This window comes from Bubalus kerabau, chromosome 2, assembly GCF_029407905.1.
Source record: "Bubalus kerabau isolate K-KA32 ecotype Philippines breed swamp buffalo chromosome 2, PCC_UOA_SB_1v2, whole genome shotgun sequence".
Taxonomy (NCBI): Eukaryota; Metazoa; Chordata; class Mammalia; order Artiodactyla; family Bovidae; genus Bubalus; species Bubalus kerabau.
Window position 1 is genome coordinate 192,461,954 of NC_073625.1, and position 17,555 is coordinate 192,479,508.

The 17,555-nt window shown below is 50.6% G+C and overlaps 1 protein-coding gene across 15 annotated transcripts in view; it reads left to right on the forward strand.

Moving 5' to 3' along the window:
- The window catches only part of PCNT (pericentrin), a 105,700-nt gene extending 91,080 nt beyond the window's left edge, over nt 1–14,620 (forward strand). For 14 of the 15 annotated variants that reach the window (XM_055569866.1, XM_055569876.1, XM_055569879.1 and 11 more), the window contains 9 exons: nt 123–328; nt 1,081–1,183; nt 1,760–1,939; nt 8,164–8,262; nt 9,132–9,364; nt 10,914–10,990; nt 11,906–12,035; nt 13,672–13,799; nt 14,239–14,620. In XM_055569866.1, the coding sequence (XP_055425841.1) occupies nt 123–328; nt 1,081–1,183; nt 1,760–1,939; nt 8,164–8,262; nt 9,132–9,364; nt 10,914–10,990; nt 11,906–12,035; nt 13,672–13,799; nt 14,239–14,282 (1,200 nt within the window). In that variant the 3' untranslated portion in view covers nt 14,283–14,620. The remainder of the gene's footprint in view (nt 1–122; nt 329–1,080; nt 1,184–1,759; nt 1,940–8,163; nt 8,263–9,131; nt 9,365–10,913; nt 10,991–11,905; nt 12,036–13,671; nt 13,800–14,238) is intronic. The other variant, XM_055569868.1, reaches the window with a different exon arrangement.
- Nucleotides 14,621–17,555: the final 2,935 nt, after the last annotated feature.

The window sequence follows — 17,555 nt, forward strand, 5'->3', positions numbered from 1 at the left end:
TACCCAGAGTCTCTGCCTAGAGCACGTCCTGGTCAGTTCGAGCTGGGAGGGCAGCCTCCGTGCTGCACCCTGGGCCCCGTCTCTGCCCTGGGCTGTGTGTGAAGTTGCTTCCTCGCCCACAGCGGGAGCTGGAGCTGCAGCACCAGCGGGATGAGCACAAGATCCAGCAGCTGCAGCGGACCGTGCAGGAGCTGCAGGCGCGGGTGGCGCTGCCAAACGCGGAGCCAGAGCGCCTCCGTGAGCAGCAGCGGGGCCTGGAGAAGGTGCGGCAGCAGCTACTCTGCGCCGCGGGGCTTCTCACCAGCTTCATCAACCAGACGGTGGACAGGTAAGTGGCTCAGGGCCCGCCCCCTGCTGCCTAGCACCTGTGGTGCCAAGAAAACCCTGCATTTGGGGCCTTTGATTGAGGCCCAGGTTTTAACGAGACAGACTTTCTCATCCCACGCGTGTGGATAAATTCATCCACAGTGTTCTCTGGAAAGATGACCACAGGATATGGGTTTGCCTTCTAACGTGACAGATGATTGGGTGTCTCCACGCCCCTTTATAAGCGCTCCCCGCCCAGAGGGTCCGGCCCAAGCCCAGCGCTCCAGGGTGGGTGGCACCCTGTGTCTATGCAGGGTTTGCCTTGCCTGAGGCCCTGGGGCCGCTGCACCTGGGACCAGGATGCCTCTGCCTTGTCGAGGACCCAAGACCCTGCTGTTTGGTGGGAAAGAACATTTATTTGCCATTTTTTGAGCATACAAAAGCTCAGCCGCTACAGCCCCTCTCCTGTAATTGAGTTTAGTTATTGGAGCGGTGAAATCTCGCTTAGAATAGCTGACCATCTCTGAGTAGCCGACTCAGAGTCCCAGCAGAGAGCAGCAGAGGGAGAGGGACTCACTGAGGGAGCCTCAGAGGTAAGTGGTCAGTGGCCGGAGGGTTCTGGCTTCACAGACCGCCCACCCCCAGGCTGCACTGTATCCTGGCTGCCACAGTCACTGCAGAGCACTCTGGGTGCTGTGTGGAGTACCTGCGTAGCTTTGGGTGTCTGCCACTGGGAGCCGTGTGCACCTGCTGAGTGTCTGTGTCCTTCTCCAGGACGATCAGTGATTGGACGTCGTCAAATGAGAAGGCAGTGGCGTCTTTGCTGCACACACTGGAGACACTGAAGTCTGAATTGGGCACGTCCAGCTCCTGCCGGGTGAGACCAGCTTTCTTGTTCACTGTGGCCAGTCCTGCCTACCCCCCATCAGCCTGTTTTATGATTGGCTGAGGGCACTGTCCATGGTGCCCACGGTGGCGCTGGTCTGTCCTGCTCTGTGGCTGATGGCCCTGCACTTGTGCTGAGGCTCTGGGCTGAAATCGAGCTGAAAGGGGCCTTCAGGAGTCCTGACTGCTGCTATGAATTCCTGACAGAGTTCTGGGACAGGTAGGACAGTGCAGGCAGCAGGAGGCCTGACCCGCCGTGCCCACTGGCCTGGAAAGAATGAACCTGTCCTTGGGGGCCCCTGGGGATGAGCACGCTCTTCCCACTGCCCTTCGTGCGCTACCCCTGACAAAGGCGCTGTTGGAGCGGGTTGTGTTTCCTAACACGCTTCCCGGGCTGATGCCCGAAAGAATGTGACTTGATGCACTCTGCCCAGCCCCTTAGGCTTGCCACCAAATGCAAATATGTTTAAAGGTAAAATCCCTGGAAATAGCCAGCAATGCAAGCACAAGTAGCTTGCATTCCTTTTAACTAAACACTCTCAGACGCTGATCTTGTTTTCTCCTCAAGAAGAAAACAGCGGCGGAGCTGCAGATCCAGCTGGTGGACGTCCTGCTGAAGGACAACGAGTCCCTGAGCAGAGCACTCAGCACGGTGACGCGGGAGAAGGCGGAGCTGTGCAAGGCCTTGTCACGGCTGGAGAGGACACACCGGGCCCCGAGGACCTCACAGGAGGGCTGCGCTCGCAAGGTACGCTCCAGGAGCCCCAGAGGCCTCGGGCCGCACCCGGCACACTGGCTCTGTGCAGACAGTGATGTGTGCACACCCACGTGACCCTCCTCAGGAGATGGCGTCTGGTACCTGCTCATGGAAAGAAATTTCGACCAAGACTTGAATAATCTGATAAATTTTATTAGAGTTTTATTTGACTTTCGTCTAGTGAAAATAATAGATAATTTTCCTGGTTGTGTCATTTGATAGGCGCTTTCTCAGGAATGCCTTGTTTTTTTTTCTTTTTTATATTTAGGTTTCCTGTGGGCAATTTGCTTTTATTACTTTTTTTTTTAAACAATGGAAATGTTTCCAAATTATTTTAAAATTTACCTTCAGTTAACTCTGCCTTGGTAGTATGATGGAGTCTGTAAGTGGGATCACGAGGCTGGGGCCTTTGAGGGGCCATTCGCTTCTTCTGGAAAGCATTGGAGGTCCATCAGGTGGAGTGTCCACAGCTCAGTCCCATCCATTATTGAGTGGCTCTGCCTGGCATGAATGTGCTTCAGCTTACGAGTGTGGGCACAGGTTCCTTTCTCTGTGTGAATCCCCAGCTGGGACATTGCTGTGTCCAGTGGTCACTGTGTGTTCGGTGTCCAGAGCTTTCCAGAAAAGCTGCATTTCAGTGAGGGTTCCAGCTTCTCTGCGTCTTTGCGTTTAGTGTTTTACCTGTCATCTCAGCAGAATGCTGACAGATGTGACATGGTGTCTGAGGATCTTCTGGAGAAGTGTCAGTTAAAGTCTTTTGCCTCTTCTTCAGTTGGATCATTTGTTTTCTTATTGTTGAGTTTTGAGAGTTCTTTATATGGTCTGGATATAGCTCCTTTGTCAGAAATATAATTTGCAAATATTTTCTCCCCATCTGAGTTTGTTCTCCTGTGTCATGTCCTTTGCAGAACAAAAGTCTTTAATTTTGATGCAGTCCTGTATCAGTTTGTTCTTGTATGGGCCCTGCCAAGAGTCGTAGAGTTGTTCTTTTTATGTTTAGGTCCATGATCTGTTTGCAGTTCGTTTCGTTTCGGTTTGAGGGTAGGTAGAGGCCTATTTTACGCCTGTTGCTATCCGGGACTCCCACACACTTTGTCGACAAGATTCTCATTTCTCCCTGAGTTGTCCTTGTACCCATTCAACAATATTTGTGTCTTTATGTCTGGATTCTTTGTTCTGTCCCACTGGTCTATATGTCTGTTCTTCATGAGCTGCCTGATTAATGTAGATTTATATTACGTAGAAAAGGCAGAGGAACCAAAGATCAAACTGCCAACATCATGGGATCATAAGAAAAAGCAAGAGAATTCCAGAAAAACATCTGCTTGTGTTTTATTGACTACACCAAAGCCTTTGACTGTGTAGATCACAACAAACTGTGGGAAATTCTTAAAGAGATAGGAATACCAGTCCACCTTACCTGCCTCCTGAGAAATCTGTATGCTGGTCAAGAAGCAACAGTTAGAACTGGACATGGAACAACAGACTTGTTTCAAATTGGGAAAGGAGTACCTCAAGGCTTTTTGTTGTCACCCTGCTTATTTACATGCAGAGTACATCATGCAAAATACCGGGCTGGATGAAGCACAAGCTGGAATCAAGATTGCAGGGAGAAATATCAATAACCTCAGATACGCAGATGACACCACCCTTATGGCAGAAAGTGAAGAGGAACTAAAGAGCCTCTTGATGAAAGTGAAAGAGGAGAGTGACAAACCTGGCTTAAAAACTGAATATTCAGAAAACTAAGATCATGGCATCTGGTCCCATCACTTCATGGCAAAAAGATGGGGAAACAATGGAAACAGTGAGAGACTTTTATTTTCAGTTCAGTTCAGTCACTCAGTCGTGTCCGACTCTTTGCAACCCCATGATTGCAACCCCATGAATCGCAGCACGCCAGGCCTCCCTGTCCATCACCAGCTCCCGGAGTTCACTCAGACTCATGTCCATCGAGTCAGTGATGCCATCCAGCCATCTGATCCTCTGTCGTCCCCTTCTCCTCCTGCCCCAATCCCTCCCAGCATCAGAGTGTTTTCCAGTGAGTCAACTCTTCGCATGAGGTGGCCAAAGTATTAGAGTTTCAGCTTTAGCATCAGTCCTTCCAATGAACACCCAGGACTGATCTCCTTTAGGATGGACTGGTTGGATCTCCTTGCATGAGGGGTTCCAGAGTCACTGCAGATGGTGACTGCAGCCATGAAATTAAAAGATGCTTGTTCTTTGGAAGAGAAACTATGACCAACCTAGACAGTATATTGAAAAGCAGAGACATTAGTTTGCCACCAAAGGTCCATCTAGTCAAAGCTATGGTTTTTCCTGTGGTATGTATGGATGTGAGAGTTGGACCATAAAGAAAGCTGAGTGCTGAAGAATTGATGCTTTTGAACTGTGGTGTAGGAGAAGACTCTTGAGAGTCCCTCAGAGCGCAAGGAGATCCAACCAGTCAATCCTAAATGGCCACCTGATGTGAATAACTGACTCATTGGAAAAGACCCTGGTGCTGGGGAAGATTGAAGGCAGGAGGAGAAGGGGACAACAGAGGATGAGATGGTTGGATGGCATCACCGACTCGATGGACATGAGTTTGAGCAAGCTCCATGAGTTGGTGATGGACAGGGAAGCCTGGCGCACGCCATGGGGTCGCAAAGAGTTGGACACAACTGAGCGACTGGACTGAACTGATTGATATGTTCAGGTAGTGGAATGCTCCATTTTTTTTTCTCTCTTTTTCAAATGACTTGGTTAGGCTAGTTCCTCTGCTCTTCAATATAAATTTTAGAATCTTGCTGGTTGTTTTGACTGGGACTGTAGTCTGTACATCAATGTGGGGAGAATTAGAAAGGTAAAATGGTACAGCCACTTTGGAAAACAGCCGAGCAGTTCCTCAAAACAGATGAGGCTGCTGTCTTCATCCTGCAGTCCTGCCTCTAGGGCTTCCCTCAGGAGAAATAAAAATGCAAATATGTCCACATGGAAACTGGTGCACAAGCTTTCTTATTGCCAGTATTCATCCTTCCAAATGTGGGAATAATCCAAAAGTTCATTAATTGATAAATGTGTAAGTAAAATGTGATGCATCAGTAAATGGGGGCTTCCCTGGTAGCTCACTGGTTAAAAAATCCACCTGTAATGCAGGAGACCCGGTTCGGTTCCTGGGTTGGGAAGATTCTCTAAAGAAGGGATTGGCTACCCACTCCAGGATTCTTGGACTTCCCTGGTGGGTCAGATGGTAAAGAATCTGCCTGCAGTGCGGGAGACCTGAGTTGGATCCCTGGGTTGGGAAGATCCCCTGGAAGAGGGCATGGCAACCCGTTTCAGTATTCTTGCCTGGAGAATCCCCATGGACAGAGGAGCCTAGCGGGCTGCAGTCCATGGGGTCGCAAAGAGTTGGACACAACTGAGCGACTAAGGACAGCACACAACACATATCCATAAATGGAGTATTATTTGGCAATAAATAGGAATAAAGGACTGATGAGTGCTACAGTGTGGGTAAGCTTTGAAAACATTATGAAAGGTGAAAGAAGCCAGTTCCCAGAGATGACAGTATGTGTAGGCTCCACTGGTACGAAATGCCCAGAACAGACAATCGCAGGGGCAAGATCGTAGGTTGTTCGTGGCTGGAGGGAGGCAGTGGGGAGTGAGTGCTCAGGGCACTCGGCTCTGGGTGATGAAACTGGGAAGCGGTGATGGTTGCACAACCCGAGGGATATACCAGAGCCAGTTCAGTTTCACACTGCGTGCTAAGTCGCTTCAGTCGTGTCTGGCTCTTTGTGACCCCATGGACTATAGCCCGCCAGGCTCCTCTGTCCATGGGATCCTCCAGGCAAGAATACTGGGGTGGGTGGCCACGCCCTCGTCCAGGGGGTCTTCCCGACCCGGGGATCGGACCTGTCTCTGACATCTCCTGCATTGGTAACCGGGTCCACTAGTGCCAGTTCACTTTCTCCCTTTAAAAGGGTACATTTTTCTTTTGTGAATTATGAAGCAGATTTTTCATTAAACATTTGGGCAGAATTGACATCTGTAACTGCACTTGAACTGTCTTGAATCTCCCCATCTGTCTACTTCCGTGTCCATGTGTTCAGATGTTTTAAAATTCTTTTCCTAAATGTGCTGTAGCTATCAGCCTGCAGATCCTGTCACATTAGGTTAGACTTTTACGTAAAGAACTCATTTTTTAGCGGGCTGCTGTAAATGGTACTTTTCAAGCTTTCTGTTTTCTGGGTGTTTGTGGCTGGTGTGCAGAAATGTGATTGATGTTCACAGACCCACCTTGCATTCTGCGATCTTCCAAGCCTTACTTTTTGGCCCCAGAAGCCTATCTGTAGGATCTTCTACCTGGGCCATCCTGTCATATGCACATGGGGGCTGTTTCCTTCTTTCTACTTGGCATGGCTGTGATTTCCTGTCCTTGCCCCCTGCCTGGCTGGAGAGGACACCCAGCCCCATCCCATCCCAGATGGAGCCTGTTTTCCCCTGGAGGACGATGCCCTGGGGTCAGTTTGAAGAGGCTCCCTCCAGTTCCTGGTTTGCTGGGACTTTTGTCATGAGTGGATGTCGGAGTCTTTCATGCCCTTTCTTCTGTTGGTGTGATAGTTTGGTCTTTCTTGTTTAGTCTCTTAATATGGTGAAGTCCATTGACTGTTGAGTGTGGACTCTTCGTTGTTCCAGGAAAAACCCGACCGGGTCACGATGTATTTTTCTTTCCATGTGCTGCTGGGTCTATTTGCTTACATATCGTTGTGCATTTCTGTGTCTGATTTCAGGAGGGATATTAATCTGGACAGGTTTTTTGTTGTGTCTGGTTTGGCTCTTAGTAACGAGCTGGGACATTTCCCTCCTTGGTTTTCTGGAAGAGAGTATGTGGAGCTGGTGTTTTTTTCTTCTTTAAATGTTGGCTAAACGCACCGTCTGTGCCTAGCGTCTTCTCTTTCGGAAGGTTTTAGTGATGTGCATGCTTATTTCTGGTGCTGCGAGGCAGAGTGTCCTCTCGAGGCCGGGCGGGTCCTGTTGGCGTGGGGTCTGTCTTTCGGTTCTGTCCAGTTCTACTCTGTCGGTGTGAAGCTCTGTCGAAGGCAGAGCCCTCTGTGCTTGTGACGTGGGGCCCACCCACAAGCAGACCCATGGCTCTGCTCCTTTGCAGGAGGGGTTATAAGGCGAGGGCTGCCATGGGCAGAGTGCCTGGCTCTCTGCCCCTCTGGCTACTGCTTGGAGTGTGTTTTGAGGCTTCTTGTTCAGAGCACCCTGGGTGGACTAAAGGCGTGGTCTCCTGGGATGCTTTTGTCTCTCCCGTGGAAGTTAGCCAATCAGGACATTAAAGGAATGAGTGAGTCAGAGGTGGCTGGGGGCGAACTGACACGGGCGTCTCCTTCCTGTCAAGGTGGCCTTTGTCCCTGAAGCTTCTCCTTCTAGGGAGGCTAGGCTGTATTAGAATCTTGAGCATGGTCTCTGCCTTCTGCCCAGCAGGGAGGTGGCACAGCCCAGCACCTGCCTCCTCCTGGTACTGCCCTGCATGGTGGGCCATGGCCAGGCCGCCTTGAAGGCCACTGATCACATGACCCCAACAAGGGCTCCCACTTATCCTCAGCCTGGGCAACAGGAAGCTCCTGGCCATCTGTTGTGAGTGGCAGCCTTGACCCTCCCTGTACGGTCCTCCTTCTGTTCATGTGTCCTCTCTGGAGCTGCGGGGTGCTTGGCACAGCATGGTGTCAGGCCATGCCACCAATGTGGGACCGTGGCCTGGTCACCATGTCCCCTCTTCACAGCATGGCCCCCAAGGTGTCCAGGGTGTGTGGTTCACAGGACTGGAACAGAGCCAACTGTCTGCATCTGCCGGGAGTTGCCTTTCTAGGACCAGGGAGAATGAGAGTATCTAGTAGGCTTAAAGCTTTGAATTCTCAAATGTTGAGGGTTTCGTTTTTAATAAAGATGTACCTTTTGTGCAATCATACTTCAGTAAATGGTGGGTCAAAACCACCTCTGAGTGTTAATGGTCTGTTAATAATCACGTGACAGTTTGGGCACCACTGAGAAGAGGCTGAAGTGGGACCCAGGTGGCTGGCACCTGCCCCAGCCCCGCTGTGTCCAGAGGGCATGTGTGGGGGATGGCTCGGGGCTGGGAGCAGTCCTGACTGTGCTGTCAGATGCTCTTCTCGAGATGCTCTGCCGGGAGAACGACTATATAGACACACCATCTGTGGTCCTTGCAGAGGTCAGACAGGTCTGCCTGGAAGCAGGACAAGATGGTCTCACCAGGCTCAGCACGACACCCGGACCCAGCACTGGACGCCGGTGCCTGCAGTGCCAAGGTGAGTGCGAGCCTGCGGGCGGTGTTAGTGTGGGGATGCCATCTCCTGGCCGCTGCTGACTTGTTCATGTTTTTAGGCAAGTTTTAAGTTCACGACAGCAGTGAAGGGAAATTACGGAGATTTCCCACCCCTAGCCCCCGAACACCATCCACTTCCTCGAGATGGTGCGTGTGTGGCAGTCGATAGACCCACGTTGTCATCACGTGGGGGCCACTCTTGGGGCTATACTTGCTGTGGGTTTGATGAGTATAAGACCACACGTGTAACACAACATTTATTCCCCAAGCCAGTGTCCTGCGGAGTGTTCTTACTTCCTTGCAGAGCCTCCAGGCTCCACCCGTGGTGCCTCTTAAGATCCTGGGTTGGGGTGAAACCCCTGATGCCTTGAATCTCAGGGCATCGTGTCTGCAGCCTGAGAAAACCCTTGGCCCGCAGTTTACGCAGCGTTTCTGACCATGAGGCCCAAGCTGTGGGCCTCTCGAGGGAAGCCCCATCAGGATAGGATGCCGACCTCTGCCTGTGACCTCAGGATTCCTGCACCTCCCCTCCCTGGACGCCCACGGGCCTGGGAGCGGAGCTCCACCTGCCCCTAGACTGGCCCACGCTCGGTGGCTGATTGCTGGGGCCCTCGGGCTCCTCCAGTGCTGGCAAAGCAGCATCTGCTCTGCGTTTCATCTGATAAACCAGATGGAACTCTGAACAGCAAGGTTGGTTCTGGTCACAGATGTCATGGGAGCCAACCCCTGTGATAATTTCTGAGGAGAAAGTCTGGTTCTTTTAAAGCACCTGGTGCAACAGCTTTGCTGTGGAGACTTCTGAGGAGGATGTCTTTGTCCTGTGACCGAGTTTCACTGTTTTTTTTCTTTTAGATGGAAAAGTTGTACCTGCGTTATTTGAGAGCAGAGAGCTTTAGAAAAGCCCTGATTTATCAGAAGAAGTACCTCCTGCTGCTCATCGGTGGCTTCCAGGACTCTGAACAGGAAACCCTGTCCATGATCGCCCACCTGGGGGTGTTCCCTTCCAAAGCAGACAAGAAGGCAGCGGAGTCCCGCCCCTTCACCAGGTTCCGCACGGCCGTCAGGGTGGTGATCGCCGTCCTCAGGTACTGCCTGTCTGCTGGTGTGAGGTCTTTCGGTCTTTTAAACTCTACAGTTGTTTCCTCTTTTAAGATGAATGACATTTGAGGCCTTAAAATGTAAACGACCTTCATCTTCTGGAAACCATGTTATTCAGAGCTACATCTTCTAAGACAGAAAGGTGTAAGGCTGCCTTTTTATTATAAAACAAATCCTTCCTCTTAACGGGGCTCTTGTGATGACAGTCTGATCATGCTTAAAACTGTATTTCACTTCTTTGCATTTCAGTTTCTTATGTTTTAGTCAAATCTGTGTTACATAAAGGTCGCCATGTGCACAGGAAGACGTGCCCCCCAGCCCTCCCTGTAGACAAGCTCTGAGCCTGCGCTGTGGGCAGGAGGTGCCCCTGCCTCTGAGTGTCCACCTTCCTGGCCCTGCCCAGCCTCCAGTGTGTGTGCAGGAGGCACTTTAGGAGTGGGGTGGACTCCCTGGTGTGAAGACAAGAAATTTTGACTGTTTCACAATTAACAGTGATGAAAATCTATTTTATTTTATAATTTTAATATCTGCTATATTTCTAAAAACGTCTGTTCTACTAAGAACTGTGCATCTGTGTCTGCTCTGTGTTGCCCACAGAGGTGCCTCTTCCAGGCCACACTCACCTGTCTGCAAGAACAGGTGCCATGGGGTGAGCGGGGCACCCTTGCCTCTTTTCTGTACTGTATGCAAAGGTCAGGGGGTCCCAAGGCCCTCAGAGATGCAGCACCCCAGCTGGTTCAGCTGCACACCTGCTGGGAGCCCCCTGTGGGGGTGGGGGCCTCCCTCTGAGTTCATCTGAGGGCAGACGGTCCACCCACCTAACTGTCACTCTGAAACCCATCTGTCGTATATTTTTGGAGAGCCCACCCTGGGCCAGGAAGAAGGTCACATGTGGGTGGGGGTGGCCAGATGGTCCGTCTTCCAGTCAGCACACTGCAGTGCCTCGCAGACTTGGGACCCAGCAGCAGCAGTGCTGTGGGGGTGCTGCCAGGGGTCATGGAAGAGAGGGGCATCGGGGCCCCCACACTGCTTCACCTCTGGTCCCCATGAATGGAGGGATGCATGGAGAGCGTGAGGCCTTCGAGCCCGACAGACCCGGAGCTGGCGGGGCTGGGAGCGGAGGGCGGGGCTGATTGGAAGGGCTGGGAGTGGGGCGGGGCCTGGGGAGGTGCTGGAGACTGCTTGGGTGGGGCTGGGGGGCGGGGCTGTGATTGGAGAGGCGGGTTGGGGAGCTGGGCTGGGAGCGAGAGCAGGGTGGGGCTGGGAGCGGCCTGGGAAGATACTGCCGGAGTGGGGGCTGTGCTCGCACTACAGGGTCTGCTGCTGCTAAGTCACGTCAGTCGTGTCTGACTCTGTGCGACCCCATGGACTGTAGCCTACCAGGCTCCTCTGTCCATGGGATTTCCCAGGCAAGAGTACTGGAGTGGGGTGCCATTGCCTTCTCTGACTACAGGGTCTGGTCAGGGCTAAATGTTCTTGGTTATTTAAACCCTGGCTTTGCTCTGGTTTTCAGCGTTTTTCTTCCTTTTTGTGTAGGTTACGCTTTTTGGTTAAGAAGTGGCAACAAGTAGATGGCAGAGGAGCCCTAGCACCAGGCCAAGCACTGCGCCCAGGTACCTCTGACCCCAAATGTTTGAGTAGTGGGGTTCCTTCTCAATGCCAGGTGGGAAGACACAAAGCACAGTGAGAAACCAGCAACTCAGCCAGTACCCTTGTCAGGAGGTGCAGAGATTTTGAAGGAAAATGGTTTTTATTTGGGCAACAAACACAGGTTTGTATAGTTAATGTTTATGAAGAAAGCAGTTCTGAGGAGCATAGCAATGACTGAAGGATACAGAAATGCTGAATGTATTGACTGATAGCTATCTTCAATAAAAAGTCTCTCTGTTGCCTACATGGAGTGAAGTTCTACTTCACTCAGGGAGCATGGCTGCGTCCTTTGTTTCAGTCCCGTCCAGTCTGCGGTTGTCCACTGCCACATCTGACCAGCCAGGCCCAGGTATAGCCAAGCCACCTGGGCCATCTGCAGTGGTCAGCACCCTGCATGGCCACTGGGCTTCCCTAGTGGTGCCCATCAGCTTAGACTTCCACGTGTGAATCCTCACAGCTTGAAGTCAGATGGCTTCAAGGTTCTTCACGAGGTTCCCCCACACCCCCTGCCTCTGATGAACCTGGTGGTCTCCAGGGTTTCTGCATCTCTCACTCCTCAGAGCTGGGTGTGGGAGATCCACCCCAGGCCACTTGGCGCCCTCCTCTCTCCATCGGGATGCTGGGCCCTCCTCCAGGATACTGCCCACCCAGATGCAGATAGTCAGGGTCTGCCTTGCAGGAGCAAAACGCAGGTGCTCAAAACTCAGGTTCCTTCTTGAGGTTTTTTTAATACAGTTTTTATAATGAATACTTTTAAAATGTCTTGAAATTATCACGCAGGCTCTTAAAAGTTTGTAAATTTTAAATTTTGGTGGATGAGCCTTTACTAAAATGCATTTTTCTCTTTCCTTAATCCCTTTGTTGTTAAATATTTCTAGGGGAAGGATTCCTGGTACCACGGCGGCAGCAGTCTCCACCTGTCACTCGTGAATCCCCACCCACCCGGGATGTGTCTTCCAGCCAGGCCAGGGACCCTGTGCCAAAAGCATCCCCACGCAGGAGGGAAAAGTGAGCGGAGGAACCTCAGCTGCTTTTCCACTACGGGGTCCTAGCTGTCGGCAGGGGCAAGTCTGCAGAGAATGTGGCCTTGCACAGAAGTGTTCCTGGGCAGATTTGTGTGTGTGCCCAGTCCGCCTCCAGTGGAAGGGCACGTGAACCCCCACACATAAGCACACACTCACTCACACACATGGAAGGGCTTGGTGTTAGCTTTACTTAATCTCTTTTCTTTGGGATTTGGGGGGGTTTCGCACATGTAATATGTCTTTATACTTACAACTCACTTGGCAAGTGAGATGTTAGAGTGATAATGTTAAACATCTGTAAGTTATTTGGGGGAATAAGGGTTTTCAATTAGGCCTTGTAGTTATATGGTAGAGTGTAATCAATCCTGTGTAAAAATTCAGGTGAGGAAAGGTTTCCCTGGTGGCTGGGGTGGTGGGAGCTGTGATTCTGTGAGACTGGCAAGTGCTGCGGCCATGGGGTCACGTGCCGTGGGCTTGATCATCTTCATGATTCGCACCCCAGTTTTCTGACCATGAGATTTCTCAGCCAAGCACTGCATGTGAGAGAGATGTGATTTCCATTTCCACTTCTCCAGATTGACACATAAGTAGTGATAATCGTATCCAAATGCTTAAGTATGATTTTACAAGTCATTTATTTCATTCTTTTGACTATGACTTGTCCAGTATTTTGAACCTACCCATGAAGTGGGTAGAAAAGCTGTTTGTGTCTGTGGTGTTGGACCCGCACTGGGGGCTCAGGCAGGCGTGTCATCGGAAAGGAGCTATCAGAGCAAACACGTCCACCTCTGCCCTCAGCCAGCAGGATGAAACACGTTTGCTGTCTCGCTTCACGGCCTCTGGTTGGTGATGACGCCTCCATTTGAACTGTGTGTTAAGAGTGTGACAATCTCGGGCATAACTGCCCTGACCGGAGGAGCCAGGCCCACAAGTATGGGCAGCCTGTTGTGCTAGACGCTGTGTTTCTGCTCATGTGTGTCTCTGCTGAGCATGTCCTACCAGTGCATGTAGTCCCTCCAAGAAATGTGTTTTGAAAGTCATGGCCCCAGAGTGAGGCAGAGTGTACAGCCACGTGAGCCTGTAAGGACCCAGAAGCCTGCTTCTGTTCGAGGAGGGCAGGGACTCTCAGTACAGCTGTGGCCCCCCCTGGGCTCAGGCTGCTCCTCTGAAAGAATAAGTGGTGGCCAAGGCCTCTTGTGTGTGGATGGTGCTCGGGTGAGTAAGATGCTCACTGCCCTGGGAGCGGCAGTGGGCCGTGACATGGTCACTGGAGGTCAGAAGGAAAGGCAGCCACATGAAGGACGCTGGGCTGAACCAGGTGTAATGCTAGGTAGACTTGTGTGTGAAGATTTATTGAATTAAATACTACACAATAATATACAGTAGCTTTTAGTTGTCTTAAACTTGGAGACGTTGTAAAGAAGTTAGTTTCTAAAGGACAATGTAGCACTTTTTTTAAAGCCGTGCTTTCCCCTTGTGGTAAAGAAAAGATACGAAGATAACATCGTTTACCGTTTCCCACTAGTGTGCAGTCCTGGTGCCACTGCCTGTCACACACTCTGCATTCTGTCTGCTGAGTTGACTTCTTTTTTGTCCCTTGGTTGTTCGTGTGTTTGAAGATCCAGTCCACCCTCAAATCCCAGATCAGAAAGATCCCTGACTGCTTCTCAAGATCCAGAACATTCCTTGACGGAGTATATTCACCACTTGGAAATGATCCAGCAAAGACTGGGAGGCGTGCTACCAGGTAACCAAAGTCCTCTGTCTTCCCCCATGACCTGAGAGACCCAGGAGTGGTCAGTCGTGGAGGTGGGTGGGATGCAGCCTGGTCAACCTTGTCAGTGTCTGTCCTGCTGGCCAGCCGTCACTGAAGTACCAGGAGGAGGGTTGGGAGTGCAGACACCTGGGGGCTGGGGAGGGGTGAAGGGCACGCCACGTGGGGGTCGTGGACTCAAGCACCACATGGGCCTCTGGGCCTTCATCTCACACGGCCGTCATGCTGTGTTCACAGGGTGTCGTTCAGTTTCTCAGCCCTCATAATTGAAACTATTGCGTGTCTTAATTGCTGTTTTTGTTTTCACTGAAAATAAGATTAATGCAATGGTAGTGTTTTGAAATTGTAAAATTCCTCTTAAAAGACGTGAAGCCTTCTAACAAATTGCTTCCTCATTTCTCTTTGTGTTCAGATTCCACTTCAAAGAAGTCCTGCTGCCAGAAGATGAAACAGTGAATAAAGTCCTGTGACAATTTTATTTGAAGAAGACATTTGATTTTTGAGGGGAGCTTGTGCTGTGGCATGCTGAGTGCCAGCCCTGTGTCATGTTAAGTGTTCTCACCCTTACATTTTGCTGTGAAGCCAAATGGGGTATTTTCTTTGTAATTCAGCACATTTTAGCTTCTCATCTTGATGAGGTAGCCCCTTGGTTCTGTTTTGGTCATGCCTGCATGCCTGCCTCCACAGATAAGCAGACGATGACTTCCTGTTTATTTTCTTAAAGTGTACAGCTGGAAACTTGGTTTAAAACAAAAACATTAAAAAAAAAATAATAAAATCAAAGCCCTGATGTACTTGTGAATAGTCCTGTATTTTGTTGTTTTGTTTCGTATATCCAGTTTACTTTTACCACTGGCAAAAAAAATATAACTTAGAATTTTTATAAACTCCTGTCAGTCAAAAAAGCTCTCAAAGCCCTGATAAGACAAATAGTCATGTGCCTGTTGATTCACCTTGCTTGGGCTCTTATTTTTTGTCAGACGTATTTCTTTCTCACGAGTATGGTCTTTTTTATGTTTTACTCGTGCTCATCTGTACCTGGTAATGTCCAGCCAAGTGTCCTTTACCCAAACAGCCACTGTTAAGGCATATGTACAGGTATCTCAGTGTGTTTCTAGGACCTTTGAACGTGATGTTTATTCTGCTGGGCTTGGTTTCAATATAAAACAACTTCTAAGTCACTGCTTACTTATCTTTGGGATGGATTGTTCTCTGTCTGCAGCCTGGGTGTGTTTGCTGCTGCTTAGCAGTACTGCCATAGGTCACTGTTCTACAGTCGTCCTACCTTTTCCACTCAGTCCTCATTCTGTTGGATGTTGCTGAAGCCGAAATCTTGACCAGCTCCAGGAGCAGGAATCCAAGAAACGGCCTTTCACTCTCAACATCCAGAAGAGTGACAGTTGAAATTGATGATCAAATATGGAATAAATAAATATCCATGTACATCAGTGTTAAGCTAATGAGGGAGGGAGTGGGCTCATAACCACCATCACACCAACTTGTTACCATGGGGGCTTGATAATTAAAAAGAACACAGGTCACACCTGCTGATGAGGGAAATTCTTCACAGTAAAGCACCAGCTTATTAATATAGAGGAAGCGACAGATACAGTTAGAAAACCTCCAGTTCTGCCCTAAAATAATCAGGTCACATTAGGTTCATCAACAGGTCCTAAAATCAAGGGGAGGTTCCCCTTCATGGTGCAGGGGCCAAGGAGTGTCCATTGTGACCCCGGGGCACAGTCTTCTGCAATGTCACGTGGGAAGTACAGGAGACATCCAGAGTAGCAGTAAGGTAGAGAAGGCAATGGCACCCCACTCCAGTACTCTTGCCTGGAAAATCCCATGGACGGAGGAGCCTGGTAGGCTGCAGTCCATGCTAAGGGTCGGACACGACTGAGCGACTTCACTTTCACTTTTCACTTTCCTGCATTGGAGAAGGAAATGGCAACCCACTCCAGTGTTCTTGCCTGGAGAATCCCAGGGACGGGGGAACCTGGTGGGCTGCCGTCTATGGGGTTGCACAGAGTCGGACGCGACTGAAGTGACATAGCAGCAGTAGCAGAAAGGGCAGTGCCCTGTATCCACACATCTTCCTTCCATCACATGGGGCTGGTTTTCTGGGCCTCACTTAGCTGGTTGGGTGACCAGCACTGTCCTTCCTAAAAGATCTGAGCCCTCAACAGTCTGTTTCTAGAGGACTTTCTTTCTTACACAGTCAAACCTGAAAGTACTGAGTACAGGAGGTGTCCCTGGAGATATCAAGTTATAGGTACAGGTTTCACTGTGCTCGTGCTATGCCAGCCCCCGGGCTTCCCCTCAGTGACTGGGTCACTTACACCAGCCGATGCAGGAACCCCCACCCCTGCTGGTTCAGAGGGACCACTGTCACCAGCACAGCAGAGCCCACGGATGGAGCAGAGTCACGGATGGAAAGCAGGAACTCCCCCAGGATTGTCTGACATAGCAGTAAGAGGGGCATGTCCCACCTTCCATGGCCCCAGGCTGATATATTCGGCTGCGGGAGAAATGGCCATAAGTGGGTCGGCAGGAGGGAGGCCTTCCTACCATCAGTAGCTGAGCTGCACCTGGGTGACATCAAGGAATCCTGGGGTCATGAGCCTAGCATGTACTTCTGCTGTGAGAAGAATTTTCTGTCAGAAGCAGTGATGGTGAGCAAGGAATTTGGGAAGTCCCTAGAGGATTCCCAGCAGAAACAGCAGGTTTCTCTGCAGAACAGGAGAGGACCGGGCACAGGGACTCGCGGCAGACATCCCATGGGAACCCTAGAGAGCTGTTCGTGCCGTAACTCTGACCTTCTCGACCTGCTTGCATCATCTTATTCACCGCCGCCTCTCCATCACCACCCAGATGTCCTGCAGTACAGTTCTGACACTACCTGGGTCAGCATGGAGTCTCCAGGCAGCCCACACTTCTGCCTGGCCAGCTCTAAGCTTGCCTGAGCATCAGACCTGCAGGTCTCTGTCCAGGTCTCACTCAAACCCAACAGCCTAGGGCTTTCTCAGTCAGTAGGCTGGAGCAGCAGCCAAGATGTGGTCACAGAAAAGTCCGCATGCACTAAGCCGGGGCCTCTCAGTTGTGGGCTCTGCAGGGTGTCTTTTGACTACTTGTCTTTCATTCTGGAAGGGAAACCGTGGTAGTCCACAGACCACAGACTTTTCAAGGAATTTAGCTCTCACCATCCAAGGCATCTAGGGTACTACTTCCTGCTCACTAGGACCAATTACTATGATATGATGATATCTAAGCAAAGACCCTAAGGTAAGGCAGGGAAGCTGTCCCTGCCCACTGAGGAAAAATGACAAGGGAACCTAAAGGTAAAAGCTTTCATGAATGCACCTGGGACATGCCATCACCTCTGGACCCCATCAAAGGTGTATCCCAAAAGAGCTAGAGAAGTATAAGCAATAAAACCAGATGTAAACAGTAGGCTTCCACTGAAAACCAGGAACAGTATGGTCTCAGCTCAGGCTGCTACGACAAAATACCACAACTGGGCGGTGTATAACCGACGGAACTTTGTCTCAGAGTTCTGGAGGCTGAAAGTTCAAGATTAGGGTGCTGGCAGGGTAGGTTCTGGTGAGGGCCCCTTCTAAGTTGCAGACAGCTGACTATTCCTCGTGTCTTCACATGATGGAAAGCACAGTGGGGAGCGATCACTCTCATGACCCTTGTAAGGGCACTAACCCCGTCCTGAGGGCTCCACAC